This window comes from Branchiostoma floridae, chromosome 9, assembly GCF_000003815.2.
Source record: "Branchiostoma floridae strain S238N-H82 chromosome 9, Bfl_VNyyK, whole genome shotgun sequence".
Lineage (NCBI taxonomy): Eukaryota > Metazoa > Chordata > Leptocardii > Amphioxiformes > Branchiostomatidae > Branchiostoma > Branchiostoma floridae.
This window is the reverse complement of record NC_049987.1, coordinates 16,225,055-16,247,940: the sequence shown is the minus strand read 5'-3', so window position 1 is coordinate 16,247,940 and position 22,886 is coordinate 16,225,055. Positions and strand designations below refer to the sequence as shown.

Below are 22,886 nucleotides of genomic sequence, written 5' to 3'. Positions count from 1 at the left end.
CTGTAACTGTCTCTATACTCTAAGGTGATTATCTGTCATATCATATGTTGGTCACACACCCTTTCATTACTATAGTCTCGGGAGGTGTTTTATAAAATGGCGATGTAAAATGATAGCAGGCTTGTAACAATGCTTGTTATGGATAGTGTCTTTATTCGTGACTCTAAGTCTAAGGTCTCACTCAGCTTTTCGCCTGAGTTATGCTGATGACATACATACACAACCACACTGCAGCCACTCCACCATGGCACAACCAAAAACATACCGTAACCTGTTTTGGGCGATGGTAAAAATTCCTATCATAGTATAAAAAGTTTGTTCTCATTAATCATTCAAATGAGGTCCTTATTTGCATAATTGATATTTATCGATATTCCTTTCTTTCTCAGTGACAGATGACACATCGTACAACCTGTACTATCATGGAAAGTGTCGGATTTCATAATTTATGCAAATTAGCTCTTTTTACATAATTAGTATCTCCCTATCATCAGATTCACTTAAACTATCTCCATGAAACCAGTCTTGTTTTCCAATGGCCTAACTACAATAATGCCAGCTGTATCATGTTGACCTATTGACCTAGATCTAAAGACACCAGCTGTAAATCACGCTACCGACGTTAAGGTAGCAGAACACAGTATTAATGCGCGAACCCCGGGGTGTATGACGCGGGTACATAAAATAGTACGGATAAACTTGTTGAAGGAGAGGTAAAAAGCCTTATTTGAGGGGCAGCCAGATATAACCTGTGCTACGTGGTCACGGAAGGTGTCGACTCTGAGACTGCATGGTTTGGATTGTGAAAGTTTTCTATTTTGTGTATAAATGCGCCCCATTACGCAACTGCCTTTCTAGCGTGAGCCGGCTGCAGTTCTGTGACCTCCGCAGAGGGGCATTTCAAAGAGGGCGTGAGAAGACGATACGCCGACAGTATTTTTTTGTTTCTTAATATATTGTGGCTTGTACCTTCAACTCAAACATATCCGATTTTGGTATTCCAAAAGTGCACCCTACTATATTTTTCAATGCGTCGAAGCTAGTCACCTTGAGGCCCTTAACTATAGAAATCCCCATTGGCCGAAAACTGTGTTCTGCTACCTTAACACAATGCAGCATGATACAGCGGTCACAGAAGTTTTTCCAAGTAATTGTTCAAAATAGATATCTATTTGCATAATTTGCATCTCATTATGTTGATTATCACCCAAGGTACCTACCTACCAAAAGTTATTACTATCCTTCTCAAAAGTTACAAACTATAAGACTCACTGCTGTTCCAAACAAGCTGCTAGGGGCCCAAACTTACACCGTTTACTCCCAGCTATCCACCACTTAAAAATGATAAACCTGACACTTCAAGAAAATTTCAGTGAAAACTTTGATGCACACTTGCAATACCAAAACCAGTCGAACTTGACCTCCCTCCCATTATCGAACTTGACCTCCCTTTTTGTGACCCTACCTATCCACCAAAAATCATCAACATCCATCAAGAACATCTCGAGTTACGTACAAGCGCACTTACGTACAAAGCTAGCTACAGAACTAAAGGTAAAAGCTAGATAAGCCAGTCTCGCAGTTCTCTTCAATCCTCTCCATAACAGCTACACACCTACCAAATATCGTGAAAATCCCCCAGCTGCATTTTGACTTATGCTGCCCAAAACAAACCGCAGAATTACCAAGCTCGCTGCTGTGCCGTAGGAAAACGCCAGGTAAACCGTTGTCGAACTAGGCATACATTTTCACAACCGCTACACACCTACCAAAAGTGAAAAAGATTCATTCACAATTTCTCGACTTATATGCTGTTGACCTACATACAGACCCATGTAACAGAAAACATAGTCTTCTTGGCGAAGATAATCATTGGCGTTTTACATTGAGTTATTTTGAGATATCTTTACCAAATGTATGCCAAATTTTCAAACATGGTAGCACGTGTATTATATTATACATCATTATGAGCTAAAAGACTGTGAACACAAGTGTATATGATATATTATTAAGTACATGAACTAGAAAGGCCGACATTTGCTTGGGTGCAAATACAGCATATTCCAGCCATACCCATTCCACGCAACATTGAACTGTGCCAAGTCACCCCTGTACCAAAAATGCAATATTTCAACTGCAAGTTATCCCTAAAAGAGAACTAATATTGTGAATTGATTCCTGGTCAAAACAGACCTTGCCCAATATGCCCGGGCCCATATGGAAGAATATAATCTTCCACAGGAGCGCCTATGCATAACTGATTGGTTTTTAGAATTGCGGCAGCTCCTTTTTTTCCGAGAGTGAAAAAAAACGCAACTTCCATTCAGAAGCTTTTCATCATGAAATTACATGACGCCATTCAACAATTTCCACTTCGATAACTAGGTCTAAGTACCGTTATAATCTCCTTGTGATGTGGGTACATTTATTATTGCAGTGAACTTTTTTTAATCAAGTAGGGCATACGTTTTGATAATTGTCAAGCAGGTGCAGGTACTGTGTAGTAGGAGTGTTTTTTTCAAGCTAAACACTCCAATCTTCTTCTTGTTTTGTATGAGCCATTACATAAACGGAGACGTCTCGAATTTTTACAAGAATTTTACCACCCTGTCACTTCATTTCTTTTCTGAAAAATCCCAGGACCAACAAGTTAACTTGATTTGGCTTTATCTACATATTTCATTTTCCTTCGAATTCTTTGTTAAGTATATGCCCCTTGCATACTACTGTTAAATTGTTTTACTTTGTATGCAATCAGCCATCGGACGTAATCTTCTCTGAGTGTTATAATTTCCTGCTCGTAGCGTGCGAGACCCGGAGGATAGGAGTTTCTACCTTGTTCGGGGGTTTCTGTTCGGAGGTCAGTGGTGATACTCTGGTACTGAGAGTGTTTTATTGGGCTCAAACTCTGGCAGTTTAAAGTTACTTACAATTTGAATGTACAAAGTTTACGTCAAAAAAGAACAACAACAACACTAGAAGTACTTACATTTGTTCGGAAAAAAATACATGCATTCTCGCCACTGTCAAACTTACGTATCAAAACTAAATGCAAACTGTCCAATTTTCCCGCGTTTTCTGCCAAGTAACATTTTCTCGATTGTCTCAACTAACCCCCAAAGTCAAATCTGCCGAAAATGATTGATAGTGCCATGCGGAATGTTGGTAAATTCATCGACACAGACTTGTATTCTAACGTTCAAGGCACGCGTACCGTCCGCTACCGCTCAAATGACCCTGTCTGAACTCCAAATCCTCGCAAAGTACAATCTAAAACCGGGCACAGGGTAACATGTGGCCACTGTAAGGCTGTAATATGCATTTGTTTGTGTATATACGGGATTGCAAGGCCCCGCTTATGAATATTACCTAGCATTCGCCTTTCTCGTCGCTGATTGGCTGGTGTCCATAAAGAAATTAACTCTCGCTCTCCCCAGACCGCTGGCACCTGGCACGTGTGGGCTCTGGGGTCACGGGAGTTCACGGGAGAAGACCGAAAGAAAACCAATTTCCCCTCAGAAAAGTGCAGAAATTGATAATTTGAAATTGGTTTATGCCAAAAATTTTACTTGGATCATTTTACCAACTATCTAATGCCCATCTACACCAAATTTAAGGTCATTCCATTGTAATTCAAGTATACAGGGGGCCAAGATATACCGTTTTGGTCAAAACGTGACCTTTAAACTTCAATAAAATCATTTTAGAGGCAGATATGAATAAAATGAGAAAAACACCTTGGTATTGACCCACTCTACCCTTGTGCCAAATTTCAGGTCATTCGGTTCAGGAACGGCGGAGATGAAGATTTGACAGGAGAAAGAAAGAAAGAAGAAGAAACATTACGGATACAATATATTTCACCATACTATGTATGGCTGAAATATAATGAATGGTTCCGTCTACATTTAAACATGACAATCAGATGTTGTGTAATTGCCGACGAAGTGTTCCTTTCTCTTCGCTGATTGGCTGGCGGCACAATTCAATTAATTAGCAGACCGACACCTGTCACCTGTCGCCCAGGGCGGGAGTTATTGCTTTGTTTGCCATATATGGAACGCACTAAACGTCGAGAATGGCCAAAACACGTCCCGTAAAACCCCGAAATGGGTCATTTTGAAGTGATATACGCCAAAAATGAAAATTAGGTTCTTTAAATAAATACCCCATGCACGCCTGTACCAAAATTTCAGGTCATTCGGTCCAGGAACGACGGAGATGATTCGATTTGAAAATTTGGAGAAAGAAAGAAAGAAGAAACACAAGTTAGGAATTTACGTGTTTGTAAGCATAAGTCCGTGAGATTTCTGAAACAACAGCAGTTCCGTGATAAACGGAACCTTCTCAAAACGTACGGAGCTAACAGCGCAGCGAAACTACCATCGCTAGCGATTCAACTTCGATGGCAAACCGGACAAAAGTTATAAGTACTGTTGAAGTCATTAACGTTAAAGTTTGTTTTTAGTTGCCTTTGACGGTTTGACCTGAAATACTGTTACGCTAAACTCCTGAAGAGAAGTTAAGTGACTGCTGCGATTATCACAGAAATGCCCCTAAAAACTGATTCAATAAGCCTTCCGAATAGCCTAAAGTGCAAGAGTTTCAGGCGGACTTCGCCATCTGGGACCCCCAACAGGGCTCTGCCCCTGGACCCTGCCGGGCCGGGGCCTTCGGCGTTCTTCGGCGGCCCCCGAAAAAAATTCTGGCGGGAACACTGCAGTATATACGGAATCGTGGGGCCCCGCTTATGAATATTAATTAGCCTTCGCCCTCTTCGCGCACAGGTGTGGGCTCTGTGCGGGGTCACGGAAGGTCACGTCAGGAGGCCAAAAGAAAACAAATTTCCCATCAGAAAAGTGCCAAAATTAATCATTTTAAAGTAGTTTATGTCAAAACTTTTACTTGGATCATTTTAACAACTATCTAATGCCTATATACACCAAATTTCAGGCCATTCCATTGTAAGACCAGGGTACAGGGGGCCAAATATACCGTTTTGGTCAAAACATGACCTTTAAACCTCAATAAAATCATTTTAGAGGCAGATATAAAAAAACTGAGAAAAAAGCATCAAGGTATTGGCCCATTCTACCCCTGTGCCAAATTCGGTTCATTCGGTCCAGGAACGGCGGAGATGAATTACTTTCAAGTTTGAAGGCAATCCGTAAAGCCGACCTTGAGTTATATTGTTACACACAGACACAGACACAAACAGTGAAACACACACACACACACACACAAACACACACACACATACACACACACACACACAGATATACACACAAACACATCCTCTACAATTAAGGAGCATACATGCGTGTATATAGCTTTTCATCTGATTGGTCAATTGACTAATAGATTGATTGATTGACATACTGCATTGCAGTTTCCTTCGAAACACTTCAAGCGTATACCATAGAGCTGTTTCGTACTATGCTCATACCTCAATTTGTATGATAATAGGTATACCATGTATACTTGCCAGATGATTTTAGAACTAGAACTTTCGTGATGAGCATGTTGTTGTCTAAATCAAAATAAGACTAAGATTGGTTGATAAATAGTAAAAGTCAAGCTAACTATTAGAACACAGCCATTTTACTGAGATGCATTATATTACCCAATGACGCTCGATGGCGAGGTGGGAGAGATTTATAAAGAGTGATATTGAGTGCTGGTGTATTATGAATACAAAAATCCTAAATCCGACCCTTCTCACTCGTTCTCTTCCTCCAGTGCGGCAAGGTCTCGGCAGTACCATCCTACTAGGCTCTTTTGGATGTCAAGGAAGCTTTGGCCGAATAAGGCAAAGGGAAGAGGCGCGCACTTTTTTGGACAGTAGTTATTTCCAGACCCGTAGTTGCTGATGTTATCTACAATTTCTTTTCCTTTCGTGGAGAAGTAGTAGTACTCCCTTTGCGCGCAAAGGAGGTCATCTATGAAACACTGTTTATCGTCAGACCTCTCAGAAGTGATGGTCTGCGTCTCGTCATCGAAAATGTACTGTTCGGAATAATGTGATGTCGCTGTATATACGGCACGGATATAAAGCTTGCCATTGGCAGAGGACGGAAGAAAGACGTCTGGGACCTCCGCCCAAGCGTTCCCCAAAAATGTATCGGCTTTCCTCCAACCGTTGGTTTTCACATTAAACAAATGCACACACAGGTTAAAGAGTCTCTCTAACTCAGTTGGAGTCACCGTGATGAATACAACCTTGTCTCCGAAAGCTGTCATTGTCAACTTTGTGGATGACTGAGTGAATAATGTAGGTGGCACGGGTAGCTTTATCCAAGCTGCTTCTTCGGGATCATAGCAATCCATGGTCACCAAAGGCTTCTCCTCAGCGTCACCGCCGGTCAGAAAGAGTTTCCCGTCAACGACCACCGACTGATGCCCTGCCCTTCCGAGGGGCATGTCGGGCAACCTCAGCCACTTGTCTGAGGGGAAATGGTACCGAAATGCTTGCCTGGATGGGCTAGGGTAAGGACCCTTGCCGATAAGACGATTCTCCCGCCCACCTGTCACGTACAGGTGTTCCCTTGCATTTGCCACGCTCATGTACCCATTGACAGGCGTTGGAAGGTTAGCTATGTGGTAATATTGTTGATTATCTGGATCTAAGCAAATTATGCTTTGCAGGGGTCCGGGCGAAGGATGTACAGAAAGGGGTTCTGACTCGCCGTTTATGCGGAGATGTGGTTTATTGACTGCCTTCCAACCGCCGACAATGATTGCCAGCTTGTCCGATACCCCGCATCTGTTACTCCTTGCCTCTTCTTTCTCTACATGTGTACCGAGAAGATGTTTCTCTCTGGCTGCTGTGATCTTTGCCAGACATTCAGCGGAGTCCCGTATCGCAGGGTGTGACTCGAGCTTCCGTAGCACGCTAACTTTCACGCAAGATAAACGGATTTCTGGCAAAATCTTTAAGATTGCTGTTTGACGGCTCTCGGGGGCATGGTCGAGCCACCTCATCACAGAATTGACAACGTCGTCTTCAGCTTTCAGATCTTTATCTCCAAGTAGATCTAAGAGATCTTCCAACGAAAGGCTAAGGAACTCCTCATCTTTTGTGGCCTCTGAGAAGTTTGAGACTGTCATGGTCCTCGCGCTCTTCTTCAGGTCAGAAAGATCACCATACATGTCTGTCAGGCGCAAGACGCCCAGACAGTTATCCGGGCAAAGGTTGTCTTGGATGAATTTCTGGCAGTACTGTAGAATCTTTTCGCACTGTAGCATATGCGCCGTCTGTAGAACGTCTTGGACATCGTCTTTACCGATGCAGATTTCCCCTGTATATAGGAAGTCCAGGATTTTTGAGAAGCTGGATGGGTCAATGCCATGCAGCTGTACGGCCTTTGAGGTACTTTCAGTGAAGTTGGACGACAGCATGGTTTTGAAGTATGGTGTACATGCAAGCACTGCGCGATGGCAAGGGAACTCACTACCCTCTACTTGTACCACAACATCGAGGAATTCCCCGTTCTTACGCTGGCTGGCAAGTTCAGCAAGGAACTTGCGTCCCTGGGCTTTGTATTTGATATTGACATAGCAAGAGCCCTCTTCAATTGATTCTCTGTCGCTCCCGCTATTGACGTCGGAGTCACAATACCCGCCAAACTCATTGTAGTCGTCAGAACGGAACATGACGGCTGTTGGCTTGGTTCTGCTATAAGACAAAATAATAAGAGGCAATAAAGAGATAAACATACGATTTCTTGGACCACGTGATCTCAGCAGTAAAGTTATAATGGCGGATAGGACAAGGTGTATATTTTCAATAGATCATATTGTTTCATTGTTCTATAATTTACAATAATAACGTGGCATATTGATAATATTCATTTTAAAGTTACATGACAAATTTGATTAAAAAAATAGCAAGCCGAACGTATGAATGATCTTAGATTCATGCTGAACGAATAGTACAGTGACCAAAACTGGATTTGTTTACAGCCTTCACGTTATCATTTGAATATTGTATAAGACGTAAAAGTATTATCTAAAAGACAACAAAATACACAAATCTTAAAAAATTCTTAAATTTTCAAATTTTACGTCAAACAACAGCAACAACACTAGAAACACCTACATTTGGTCGGAAGAAAATACTGCAGTTACAAACGTCCATTATGTCATGGGTCTGTAGTTTTCTTTCAAAACGAAGTCAGTGTGTCCGATAACACACCAAATGCTCAGATTTTAAAGAAATTTCTTTTGGAGTGCCACTGGGCACAAAACCGCCCTCTTCTATTTTTGATATATATTAATGATGCTCTTAAATTGATATAAATATGTTGATGACTTGTCAGTGTATGAGAGTCGACTTTGATGTGAAGCGACTCTAAGCCGATTCTCACTTGACCAACTCAATACCTGGTCGATCAGAAATGACATGATTTTAAAAAACGAGAAATGTATGCTCATGACATTTTCTTTCATGAAAGACTGCCCCCACCCCTGATATTTTATTAAATGAAAAGCCCGTTGACTATATGGAAACTGCACACGATAGAAGAATCATCATGGGCTCCCAAAATACATACAGTGTTCCATGAAAAGTATTACAATAAAAAGTATTTTGTCATTGTCATTCCAATAAGTAAAATCCTTCCACTAGTTCAACTTGGCACCTTTTCGTCATATTTATGTCCTTGATAAGAAATATCTCGCTGTTACGTTAATGGATTGCAAAATTATCTCGAGAAAATTCCTTGTTTTACTTTATCGAACTATTTAACTATTAGCCTCTCTTGGTAGCTTATTCCATGAAGTTAAAGGACTAAAACACACCACACCACAGTTTGTGAAGCATTTTGTCAAGTATACTGCGCGACCAGAATACGACACGTCAGCAGGAACAATAAACAAAGCAGAGATATGATTCAGCTGACACGTCGACACTTATCAGAGACCACTCAGAAGGGAGCGGTTGAATTTTTCCATTCTCTACAAAGGTAATAGAAGATAAAAAGAATGTCAACGTAAACTCGCGGCGCTAAAACTGCTCGTGTGACCGACGTCGAGCACTATTTCTCGCTAACGGTAGAGTCTCTAAGCTAACGACAGCTGTTAAGGGACAGTCAGGCCTTTATGAAGGAACACAAGAACAATGAAGAATAGAGAGCTTTAAGATATAGATCTGGAGTGGTAAAGCACATGTAGAAGTTGTCATAGTTCTGTATGATGTGCTTTGTGACCTTTTCAGGGGTCTATGAGAACTAAATCGCTAATCTGATCAGAGCGTCATTGACCTGTAGACATTTTCCTGTCCAGACACACTACACTCGGTTTATTCTTTGAGTTCTTAGCTGTCCGTGTGGTGTGGTATACCATACTGGTATGGTCAAAACATCCTGAAAAATGGTATCCCAGCTTCATGTACTTATATGTTGATCAGTCCATCCTACATGACAAAAAGCTTAAAGTCGTTCTGCCAATATTCCATCAAACATTATACTTCCTTCTATATTCAGTAGAAATATTAGACGGAATTTTATAGCACTATTCAGGAGGGGATGTTAAGGCATCATTTTACAACATCTTTAGAAACTGTGATCTTCTAAACCAAAACACTGTCAGTCATTCATGTATGGCATGTATTTAGCTTCTGTGCTCTTATCAGAAAGGCTCGCACCCGATACTGTTGTCATTAGCGTTTCTTGTCGTTAAAAATGGGAAATCATTAGGCGATAGTATCGGGTATAGATTACGATCCAGTGTTCCAGATCGCTGCCATTAGCGATGCTTGTCGGTGCTAGACTAATGACGCTGTGACGCGCATTGCGTGATGGGAGTCGTGCTGACCAGCTGATCACTTCAAACAAAATGGCGGCCTTTTCGTAGTGATTGCATGCAGCTGCCCAGTATCCTGCCTGGCCTGGCGTCCATCCCTGGCATTATCCGGTCGGCAGTGGCAGGAACGGACTCCCCTGGAAAGAAGGCTCTTTAGTCTAAAGGTAAAGTATTAGGCGGTATTCAGAGGATGGCTAAAATATTCCTTTGTTCCATCGGGGCAGATATACGGTAAGGCATACACTGTTTATTGACTGTCCATATTGCATGCTTCAATATTCAGTTCAATTTAGTAGACTCCTTGATGCAGGCCATTCAAAGAAGAAGGCCTTATCAAGTAACAAGTAAGTCTTAGATATTTCTTGTCTCTGTGAGCCAGATACCGAGATATTTTCCCATATGTATTTGCATATGACTAGTAGTGATTTACAGGGGGTTCCAGGAAAATATGGGCTGGCTAGGTAGGGCAGGCTACCATGGCAGGTCCTAGTATCCTCCTTTTATACGGCTTATTCAGTTACATGATCCTCCCCATAGCAACTAACCAGCTTCAATATCACATTAAGTGAAGTCTGCCATTTTGGTGTACCAGCTGCAGATTCAGCCCGCCTACAGTGGGGCCCTATGCAACTCTCCTTGTAAAACTTGTAAATATTTCCCAAACAATGCACAAGTTACCTTCAAATCGTTTATTTTCATAATCACACTCACAGTGTTTTGCCTTGTGGTGGGATGTTGGTTCTGCACCAGCAAAGCGCACACAAATTGGTAATCAGCAAGATTTGTTCTGCGATTCTCCAGCAAAGCCCTGCATTGTAACAAACATACAAAGGGAAACACTACTGTGATGACACGGGAACAAAATTTGATTTCTGCAATTAGAGAGTGGCTCTAACTGTGTGTTGCACGTACACATTTCGTATCTGGACAAGGCAGCAAACGATGGGCTAGTTTCAATGTCCACTGGGTACCCACTTCTGGTGATAGTAGTAGTAGTCATTACACCGGTAGCTGATGTTCCCTAGTTCTCTATGAATTTCTATGAAACAAAAACAAGACTACAACAGTACAAGATGCTGACTGTGCACTCAAAATGTTCCTGTCATAACACATGATAGGTCAGGGATAGATAGGGATTGCTGTGAAAAATGCTGCTATCTTGGTACCAAAAAGGATGCCTGTCCACATAGACTGCATAAAAGTTTTCACCTCACCTCACCTACATTGTATTTTGATATCCCTTGATCTCTGGATGGGTAAAAAAATGTTGAGGCACCATGACTGTTCCATTGAAAATTCTATGGCATTGAAAATTTGGAAAATTTGTACAACGGCCTGCAACGAATGTGACTGTGCCATCACCAAAATCAAGCGCCAGAGCAGTTGAAATCAGTACTAGTACCCTTTCTATTATGCTTGGCTAGGTGCACGTGGGTACTTAGTACTAGTATCAGGGACTGGCACAAAATTCTTGCTGCACCGGGCAGGAAAAACTGACAGGAGTTATTGGTCTTATTCTGTCTTTTAGGGGAGATAGTTTGCTGAGTTTGCTAAATTAATTATTAAACAGTCAGCCATGCCAAAGGAGAAAAAAGAAAGTATGAAGTAAGAAACAAAATGAAATGTTGAATGTTACACCTTCGTTTTCTATCTGCATATTAGTTGTTGATAATGAAAATAACATAAATGTTCGACTTCCAACTTGTACAAACGGTAACTTGTAAACAGAGAGACCTCTACATGTGTCTCGCTCTCCAAAATATATGGTGTCTGCCTCATCATCATCATCATCCAAGGCGTGCTGCGTGTCTGCCTAAACACCACAAACAACCTCAAACAACCGCAAACGACTCTAATATGCAGTGTATATGGGGCAACGACCTTGTGTACGCTCTGGAGAAATTGTTTATACATTTATGAATTAAAAAAAAATGCAGCATCCTATGTATTCACCAGTTATTTCAAGTTATTTCCGTTTTAAGATGAAAGAGATTCTTGGCCACCATGTTGGATCATGCTTGCTAACATTTGAGCCTGAAAAACTCTTAGAATACATGTTTTTATAAGTTGACAATGATAGAATTGCGGTATGCTATAACCTATGAATCAACAGCTTCCATAGTTTTATCGCCCTGTCGTCTATGAAACAAGGAATGTATTGAGAACTTCCACAGGCAGACTCCTAGCACGGGCGATCCAACATGGCGGCCATGAATTGCTTTGATCTTGAAATCAGCGAAATAAGTCGAAAAACTGGTGAATGCACAGGACTTGCTTTGTTTTTTTAAATTCATAAATGTATAAATACTGTCTCCAGTGCGTCACACAAGGTCATTGCCCCATACACACTGCTTATTAGAGTCGTTTGTGGTTGTTGTGGTCGTATGTGGTGTTTAGGCAGATGATATAGGACTACTATACTACTATAGTGGGTCCGGACTAGAACCTGATCCTCTGGACATGAACCGTGGTGTCATCCTGACCTTGGTGTCATATTGGCATACTAGTAACAGTTACTTCTAGTAGTAGGCTGTTTGACCGAGAACACAGAGGTCCTGGGTTTGAATCCCCTGACATGCCACTGATGTTGTGCCCTTGGGAAAGGCACTTGACATCACTTCAGTCACTGAGGAGGAAATGGGTACCTACAATGACTACTGTAACTGTGGTTATGTACATCCTTCTCAGATTATGATAGGAATCCGATTGAGTTAAGAGTCATTGCACGAGAAAACCAGGCAAAACCAGGCAGAGGCCGGAAGATGGTGGTCAGCCAAATCGGTTCATACTTTGTATGTGTGATAGGTATGTGGGACTATGAACAGCCATATACTTAAAACCCTCCAGCTATTTTTCGTTATGGCGTTTTGGGACCCCCTTCAGAGACCCTCAAAAATCCAACAATTTATGGCTGAAAATTACTGAAACTGTGATGGCTATCCTGAAAAATGTACATTAGATACGAACCTACCTTATATATTTTCATAAAGCATGGGTCCTTAAGTTTTACAGATCAAAAGTTGAAGATGATACATCGAAGTTAAGAGGGTGTACTAGGGGGTTACCTGAACCACTGAAAGCAGATTTTTTATCACTGTAAATTTTGGTGATTTTTAAGGCCCATTATCTGCTATACGCAGTGGCTCTGGTGAATGGTTTTACTGTTGCTAGATAGAGGAACATCTACTTATTCAAAAACAATCGTCATCTATTTGGGCCATACATAACGCGGGCCATGAGAGGGGGGTCTTTATGGGGACTTTTCGAGTTTTGGGCTATAATAAATTGGGTGAATTATATTATGATATGGGGGTAAGTCACGGCAAATGTTTGTATAGTTGTCTTTAAACCATGCATAACTTTAAGAAATATTATGATTGATTGGTTATGTTAGTTGGGGCTCCACATGGGGGATATAAGGATACTGGAAACGGATTTTTTCTGATTTAGCACATTTTAATCATTGGTTTCTTAGGTGATTAAGCTGGTACCTTATGAAATCACTTTATATATACCCACTTTATCGTGCCCAAGTGAAAAGGCTCTGCATGGGGGTTACCAGGACTCCACAACTATGGTACAATTAATAAAAGGGGCATAGGATGCATACCTACTTCATAAATGCTGAAAGTTCAAGAACAGGACCACAACAAAAGTCAAAATTAAAGCTATTTTGGGATGGATACATGTGCATGCTACTTTTTTCATCAATATTACGGTATACAGTAGGGTACAGTTTAGTTATACCGCTATAGACAAAGTACTGTCCATCAAATGTGGGGTTAGTATGCCTGGCTATTCATGTATCAACATAAGGACAAACCAAAAACAAAGCCTATCACAAAACCTGTATATGTGAGACGCCTTTAGAAGGGAACAGTTACTGTTAGATCTGCAAAATACATGTACATGTAATAACTCACAAGAAATTACAAATAGCTAAACCGTCGAAACGCATATTCACCAAAAGGACAGTTCACTTTTGTTTTTTGTTGGAGTGGTGATAAAGCACTTTGCTGAAAAGTATGCTACAAATTCAATAAAAGCAACAAATTACAAAAATCAACTTGCACTCATACAGTCACGTGCCTTGGATTACCCTTCCTTTGTCTGGCCAGAAAGCTGATGATTGTCAAGTGGCCCAGGCAGCTAGTTAAGGTAGCTGGTGCAAAGCTGTTGTTCAAGCCCAATGTGGCCTCGAATCATTAAAGCTAAAGCAATAAATGCGTGTATCGGGCCATTTTCATCTGCCCATCACTAGACGAAAAGACCGAATATGTAGACGTATGCTGACGGATTCCGATTTGCAACACCTGACGGATGCTGACGTATGCTGACAAATGCTGACGGATCCCCAAAACCATCACGGATCCCAAAAAATGACGGATCCCACTTTCATCCGCAACGCATTCGTTGGTATCCGTAACTCTCGGAGGATACAAACGGATGCTAACACGGCATTCGTATGGATACTTACTTATAATCACGGATTCGTTAGTATCTGTAAGCCACTAACGGATTCAAACATTGTATTCGTATGGATACTTACTCTTAGAGTAAACTAAAGAATACGTGGTCAGGATTCTTGTTTACAACGAAAAGTCTTCAGATGCAGACGGATACCAAGAATACGAATTTGCAACATCCTGGCGGATGCTAACGGATCCCAAACACATTCGCGACGCATTCGTTGGTATCCTTAAATCACCTACAGATTCAAACATATTCGTATGGGTACTTACTTCTAACATAAACGAAAGAATACGTGGTGAGGACTCTTGTTTATCAGCAAAATGTTGCTTGTACTGATGTGGGCGTATCATTCCTTGTTTTTTATACATCGCATACCACAGTGTGCTGTGTCCATGTAAGTGTGACATTTCACGATACACTGGAATTCGTAAGGATGTTTTGTATTTTTCTGGTGCATCCATTGGATCCACACCATTGCAGCAATGCCCTATGACAATCTTGGTATGCCTTGAACATCCACATCTGCTTTTTTTTCGCACCCGCAAAACGCCTCGGATGCAGCCGAATTCCAAGAATACGAATTTGCAACCTCCGAACGGAAGCGGCATGGATACCAAAAAATGCCAAACATATTACTTGTCGTATCATTCCATGGGTCTTCCATATTCAAAGTTTATTATTTCTCTTTTCATAACAGTTCCATCGGATGCCACTGTGGTAGCGTTGTAATCTTTGGGATCCGAGACAAGTGTTTGTTTGTTTTTCTGGCTTTTAGTGCCTCGTAGGTCATCGTGGGATATCTTAGATATTCAAATTGTTTTTTTTTTTTGCATCCGTGGTGTCCTCCATAGGAGAGATGCTTTTTGGGTAATCTACAACTGGTGTGTTGGTGATTGTAGAAATTTTGAACGCCGCTAGACGGCGCACGCACAACATGTAGCAAAATACTGTTTTTTTTAATGTGCTGTTATGTTCACGGTTTTCACGGTGACGACTGTAACATTGAACTTCATTGCTGATAACAAATAAATCACAGACTTAAGCTTTTTGCCGCGACAGTGAACATCTAGTTCCGAGAACAGGTTAAATTTTCTCAGACCGTCAAAGTTTGGTAGCGAGAAGACAAAGTGAAATAATTAGTTCCTTCCGTGTGTGTGTTACATGTGTCCGCGGCGGCCAAGGTGAGCAAAGAGTACTAGTATGTTAAGATTTCCGGCACTGGAAGTGGTCAGCTAAACTTGCCAATGGGTACTAGTAATATTGGGATACGTTAAATATACGAATTTGGTTTTCTTTGCATCCGTGGTGTCGTCCAGTGGAGAGATGCCTTCTGGGTAATGTACAGCTGATGTGTTGGTTGTTGTAGAAATTATGAACGCCGCTAGAAGGCGCACTCACAACATGCAGCATCCCTGCGTATTTTACGTGTGTCCGCGACGCCCAAGGCGAGCAAAGAGTATGTAAAGATTTTCGGCACTGGAAGTGGTCAGCTAAACTTGCCAACGGCGCTAGGGGTCCAGTCGCACTTCAGGAGAGACGATTTATTGCGAAGTTTCCGGGAAACTTTGGTGCAGTCATCATGTTTTCCAACTCTGTCAACCGACAGTGCCTAAAGTGGTAAGGAGCGATCGATTTATTTTTGTGCGGTTAACATTAGATATTCAATCTCTACATGTGTGTCTGTGCTCGCTATATTATTTATAATAATTAGTCTTATTTCAGACGCTTTGCTCGAGTCGTCGAGTCGACGTCTTTTCAGTGGTGGTCTTTTTACCCTAGAATGAGCTTAATTGCCGTCAAGCTACAGTAACCAGTTTACCGACTGTATTGGGTGGTCCTCTCAGGACTGTTGTTGTGCGCCGCCCGCCGGGTCCGACCATGGCACTCGGTAGTTTTGCGCTCGGGGCCTCCTACAGCGGGAAACCCAACACCCCCGCTTGAAGGGACACCCCACAATTCAAGATATGATTTATACATATACATTTGTCCGTCTATATGGGCCACAGTGCATGAGAATAAACTGTTATTATACTGGCGGCCATGGAAGCCGAAGGAACTTAGCCAGGCCACCGGCAGGCAGGCCGCGCTAATCTCCCGAAGCTTCGGACTTGCTTCTTCGGCCACCTTGAGCACTGCCGCCGACTGGATATTCAGGCTGCCCTGGCCCTTCTATCTACTGGGGGAAACTTAATAATATGCTCAGGCCCGGGGCTTACCTACCCTGGGAGTCAGACAGAACCGAGTAGCTAGCAGATTTGTTCGCGAGATTTGTTCGGGGAGCCAAGGCAGTCAGCCCGCCGACATCACATTAGCGCTCCGGGGGTTATCGTTACCCCTAATCGGGCTTAAACTCCCCGGGGCCGGGGTGCTAATAGGAGCTCGGCGGACCTAATTGTCTTGGGCTACCGAATAAACTGTCCTAGCCTGCTCGATCTCGGATGGCCCCCAGGGTAGGGCTTACCCTGATTCTGATTACTAGAGTAATATTATAGTATTTGTCATATTTATCACTATATGCTAGGGTGTACCTTGAAATATATATAGGGCTAGTGTGACAGAAAATTCATAAGATTTGCGCTGTTTATTATATGAGATAATGTTTAAACATCTACTAAAACCTCATTTTACTCCACAAATTCATCTGCAAGCATGGTATGCTCTTCTTATAAGGAATGTTCTGCTTTTTTAGGATCCAAGACAACATCTCCACAACAAGTGATGTGACATGTGGTCTACAGCTGAAGGACTGCATTCATGGATTTCTCAGTGAAACTCGCAGTTCTACAGGCACTGGCATTGAACCAAACACTTTTGCCAAAATTCTTCACCATCACTTTCATGGACAGTTCAAGAAACGTCGCCTGGGCAGTAAACGTATTACCCACTATGTTGGCTTGAAGTTTTTGCATAAACCTAGCAAGAGCAAAGAAATTTCTGATATTACCATCAAACAATGCACAGATGTGGAGGATATTCCTACTCCATGTAAGAGCTTCAATGCAGACTGCAGGGAATCAGTATCCAGTGAGTCATCATCTCAAGCACACCTGCCACCATTTGTCGATGCATCCACTGACTGTGAACAGACTTCATCTGAGCAAGGACATGGGACATCCACCAGCGGTATAAACATATTGGATGATAACACATGCTTAAGCAATGAAAAAGTTTTTATTTATGAAGTTGGAATGGCTAAAGGGAAAGCTGCTGCCTTGCAGAAGTTCATACTTTCTAAGGGTGGAGCAAATGTTATGTTTTTAGATACCAACACGACATGTATTGCTTTTGATAGAAAGGGTATACTTGCATCTCTAACTCCTCAGATAGATTTTGACAAACTGCGCAACTCTGGGAAACAGTTATTCGACACATCCTTACTTGATATCTCCATACTATCGAACAGTGGGCCACCTAGGCCAGCAGAAAGCAAACTGCCAAATCCACAGACAAGAACACTCAAGTCACCATTCGTAAAGGTTGAAGATTTGTCAGGGAAGTATAGGCCATTATATAAAGAGTTCACGAATAGGGAATGGAGCACATGTACATCGTTGTCTTTCCTTCATGGTAATGACAAAAATCCCAACAGGTCCACGTGCAAGAAGACAGGAAATACCGTCACAAGAAAATGTCCATCCTACTGTGAGTGTTGCAATGAACAGTACTATGACCTCACATTTCATCTAAACTCTGAAAAACACCGTGCATTTGTTAATAATCAGGATAACTATAAAACATTAGATGAGCATATTAATGAAAAGCCATTAAGTGCATGGCTTTCAAGTCTGTGCCAGCAGGGTTCTCCCCAGGCTGTGGAATAATGGATGATAGCTGGCATTCATACTGCTAGCTTAGCTCTGATATGCTGATTTTCAAATTTAGGTTTTACTACTTCTGTTTGACAAGGAAACTAAAAGTCGATTACTACAGTAGCCGAGAAAATTCCCACACTTAGTCACGGAAAATTTATCTTCTTTTCTTTGAAAATGCTTCTGTAGGTTGGATTTCTTGGGTTCAGTAGCATAGCTGGAGTTCTTAGTTGTTAGCTTCATCCAGGTTACTGCAATATGCTTTATCGCAAAAAAAAAATCACCAGACCTCATATTGTTTGACAGTTTAGCACCTCCAGATAATATATGCTGATAAATAGCCTGGATACCAGACCCTTGCTCTAAACTATGGCCCTTTCACACTTAAGTATAGCCCTTTCGCCCGAGATGGTCACAAGTTGAGAGTTGGCACCCGATTTCTATTGGCACCCAAAGCTTATAATATGACCCGCGTGCTGTGTTTGGCAGCGGGACAAGCTGTTTCCAGGGTGGGAGAGATTAGAGACTATAGCATGGCAGACTCTGTACTTGTAACCAGGCGAGCTGATAAATGGGTCTCACCATATGATCGTGACCAGATTTCATGTTACAATGATTGACAGAAAGTCTCAGATCAAGCTCAAACTTTACAACTATAGATTTATTTATTGTTGTATTTAAAAAGTTTGTTACCACAAAATTATTGACTATCTCATTTATATGGACCACGATAAAACCAGAAATACAACACATGCAGAACTGTCATGTTATATAAAAGTAACAAATTTTATTCCCATCTCTCTGGTACACAGGTGCTAACAGATACAAACTGGTGAGGAAACAATTTAAGAAACATAATGTGCAAAAGTCAAGTTTCAGCAATATTAGCATATTTACATATTTAATAACATATCTGGATCACCCCCAGACAAGGTAAATATATAGCTACATGAACTAGACACATGTATGTTCACTTATAATTTCTGTACACCACTCTGTATGCAACTGCCAAATATACCCCAACAAAAAAACAACATTGCAGTGCTGCATATTTATTCTAGGTAAAACTCCTGACTATCAATGCTAACACATTGTGCTATCAACATGCCACTTCACTGGGAGAGACCTAGTATCATTGAATGTATGCATATATAAATTATCATGTAACTAAAAAAATGAACATCTGGGGGATCATATCAGGACACATTTATTGCTACATTTACATTTCATTTTGTTACAACAAAGGTATTTGCTCCCTATTGTACTATCCTAAGTACATGTAGCATATCATCATCAATGATACCTTTCATTGAATATCAATGTGTGTTTTAGCAGACAGATAAAGTCATTAAGGGATACCTTTTCATCAACTCCTGATGTCATAATACCGCCACATCAAAAACACATTATAGAGGCCTTCTCAAGACAGCTAAATATCTGAAGTGTACGTGGCTCAGGATTACTGATGGTGCATTTGCTGTATACATCTCTTTCATGTATTTCTCATGTGGCGGTATTATGGCATCTAGTTCAACAGTAACAATTATTTGTGCGAGATTATACACACCTTACTGACGTTAAAGTTGAGACAACATTGACAGTTTCTTCCCATCTGTTGTTGAATGGCACCTTATATGTGCAGAAAGCACACTGATTCAAAATCCTTTTCATGGGAAGGAAGGAAGCATAGGACCAGGGTTCATAGCTTTCCTCCCAAACTGTACAGGAACTATTCATCCCATAGAAGTACCGTTTCCCATGTACCTTGAACCACCTGACTTCTGCCACTGTGTGTTCAATCTTTCGTTCTGTTTCTTCTGCCTTCAAGAACACAAAAACTTTCCATATCTTAGAAATGCGACCTGGTCTGGGGGAAGCACTGGGGTCGATAATAGGTTCACCAGTTATCTGCCTATGGTTAAACCATTTTGCATCTATACATGAAGAGGATCCTTTTCTATATTCAGATGGACACAGTAGAAAACCTCCTAACAAGTATCTGTCACAGTAATTGTGGATCAGAGAAACCCTAACAACTTCATGGGGATAAAGTACCTGAAACATGGCTAATAGTGCCTCATTCTCCTCTACTGACATACTGCTTCTCTTGACTGGTGGTAACATAGATTCGCACTGATCATTTACTTCAAAATTGTTGTGCTGTAGATCATCATTCTGGGCTAATTCTTTCAACATGTTTACCTGCTCTGCAGTTAAGATGGACTTATTTGAAACAGGTTTATCGAAAAATGAGGCAAAATCTACATCATAATCTGATCCTTCGTTCTGCTTGGAAGCAACTTTCCAGTCTATAAGCCATTTTCTCATCATATCTATTTCAGTGTGTCGATTGTTGGAATGATAGTCGCCAAGGGATCCATTAGCACGTTCGAAGGAAAAGCACCAGAATGCATGAACAGGCCCAAAATCTTGAATACATGCCCTTAAATGGAGGTGCAAATGCATGTTAGGAGTGCACCATTCTTTTCCATATTTTCCTTCAAACGCATTGCAGAACATTTTCAGACAGCGATGGGCATCATTAAGTTGGTCTTCTGTTATAATCCTAGAGCACAGAAGTCTTGTAGCAGATACAAACAACCTCCAGATATTATAATCTTCCTCAGGTATTACTCCTTTCAATGCAAACAATGAATAAATGCAAACCCAGGATTTCCATTGGGCTGCTGTAAATCCTTCAAAAGACGATTCTATCTTTGCGGGTATGCTGGAGTCAATGTTGCTGGGTACTGTCATTTCATCAACTCGAGCCTGCAGTGTGCAGAACTGTTCCTTTGACAGCACCCCAGTATCTCTCCACACTTGCATAACCCGTTTTGCTGTACCCTCCAATAAGTTATGCATAACATCCACAATGTGCATATTAATAACATTAAAGTACTGAAGGTCATGCAAGGAGCTATATCTAGCACCATACTCTTTTTCAATTCTTTCCCTTGCTGCTCTATTATTTGCTCTTTTTGCCCTTTTAGCATACCTGCAGTGGTCCTGGTGACTTCTGAGAGGAAACTCCTCTTCAAACCCAGAATAATCTACACGATTATTACAATCTCTAGTGAATGACTTCAGACACTTACTACATCCTTTCGTTGCCATGTGGCCATAAAAACCTGCAACTTTTCTGGCTGCAGGGATGTCACAGGCAAGGCATAACAGAGCAGCACGGTAACGTTGCTTTTTGACCAAAGAGCTATCATGCAGCCATAGACCTTTCCAAAGCTTTTGTAGCTCCTCTACTAAAGGCTCGAGAAAACCATTGATGTGTAGTTTGGGTTCATGTGGACCTGGAATGATTCCAACCACAATGATATTTTCCTCTTTAAACCTTTGTTCTCTTGGGAGATTCATTACAGACAAATACATAATGCCAATGGACTCTTTGATGTTCTTGTAAGGCTGAAACCATAAGGCTGAAACCAGTCTACATTTAACATAAGAGCCAAGTTACATGGCTCAGCAAGAAATGGTTCACCATCGACCACTTGGAAGTCTTTCCAGATTTGACCATCAAACACATCTGTGTAAGTTCCATGTTGTGTACTTCTATTTCTCCATGCTTCACAGGCCTCAATAAAGTCTGGCCTCTGCAACATGTCCTCAAGGGACTTTACTACACTGCGATAACAGAATGTACGTTTGGGATATAGGAATTCTTTTTGATGTTTACCAAGGACAGTCTTCATCAAAATGGTTCCACATGGCTTTCGAAACTTTCTCTGCTTATGCCTAGGAAACTCAACATGAGAACATTTAGCTGATTTTTTTCTTACAATTCTACCGTTGCCATCACGAATAGTTACTACTGCATCCTCAACTGGATACACAGAATCACAAACAGGGCAGACAACATAGCGATCAAAATCATTTCTATCCAGACCTAGTTTCTTTCTAAACATATATATGGTTCTTGGTATAGCCAAAGCAATGCTCTTCAGAGTTTCCATACACAGTGTCGTTCCTATGGCCATCAAAATACTCCCAATAATCTTCAAAAGTACCTCTACAGCTGAATCTGATATTGTGAAAACTGACTTCCACTTGGCTAGCAGTAGCAACAATAAACAGATTAGAGGCATAAACATGTTTGATTCTGTTTGGCCTGCATCATTGATGTCCTCCATGTCTGTGCCACGTTGAAAGTCCAGCGTATCTTCTTCCATCTCAGCATCACTCCATATTTCAGTATCCTCTTTGTCCTCTTTCTGTGAAAAGAAAATAAATTGTATACAAGAACTTAATTTCCATCCAACCTTTCTACGCTGAGATTTTTCAAATTTTAAACTACCCTCATAGTCAAGTAGAACAATACTCCTCAAGTAAAACAGACTTTTAAAGTTAGGTAGTACAGACTTTTGCCTAGTCTCTACCAGGCTTTGTATATCGGTGACCTGTAGAAATTGTACAAATAGAGTCATAGTACACTAGGGGAGTCAGCCGGCCAGAAGTCCCTTACTACAGAAAAGGTAAGCGTAAAAACCAAAATGACGTGCTGCGGCACGCTGCAGTGTGGCACCTCAGGAGATCTTTTTATGTGGACAAAAAAGCACAGCGTGCTGAAAGACATTTTTAGGACAAGTCATTTGTTTTGCCATTTGTGTAAAGCAGCCCAATACTTCTGCTTGTATTAGTACAAATGACTGCCATTGTAAACAATCATTAATTGAGCTTGGGGCTCTGCTCCACTTTGCCACAACAAACCAAAGAAGAAAAAACACATTGTTTAAATAAATTAATTATATCAGCTAAAAAGACAGTTAGCATCTCAGGGCACAATTCATTTTC

At 41.2% G+C, this 22,886-nt stretch overlaps 3 protein-coding genes across 3 annotated transcripts in view; 1 reads left to right on the top strand and 2 right to left on the bottom strand.

Moving 5' to 3' along the window:
- Positions 1 to 5,718: 5,718 nt before the first annotated feature.
- On the bottom strand, positions 5,719 to 7,653 carry LOC118422216 (kelch-like protein 24). Its single transcript, XM_035829733.1, has one exon. The coding sequence runs from the start codon at positions 7,651 to 7,653 to the stop codon at positions 5,719 to 5,721; it is 1,935 nt and encodes a 644-aa protein (XP_035685626.1).
- Positions 7,654 to 15,441: 7,788 nt separating this feature from the next.
- On the top strand, positions 15,442 to 18,528 carry LOC118423318 (protein DBF4 homolog A-like). Its single transcript, XM_035831433.1, has 2 exons — positions 15,442 to 15,891; positions 16,964 to 18,528. The coding sequence occupies exons 1-2, from the start codon at positions 15,854 to 15,856 to the stop codon at positions 18,093 to 18,095; spliced, it is 1,170 nt and encodes a 389-aa protein (XP_035687326.1). The 5' UTR covers positions 15,442 to 15,853; the 3' UTR covers positions 18,096 to 18,528.
- Positions 18,529 to 21,451: 2,923 nt separating this feature from the next.
- Positions 21,452 to 22,886, bottom strand: part of LOC118422215 — a 6,741-nt gene continuing 5,306 nt past the window's right edge. The window contains exon 4 of the mRNA XM_035829732.1: positions 21,452 to 22,306. Coding sequence (XP_035685625.1) covers positions 21,452 to 22,306 — 855 coding nt within the window. The remainder of the gene's footprint in view (positions 22,307 to 22,886) is intronic.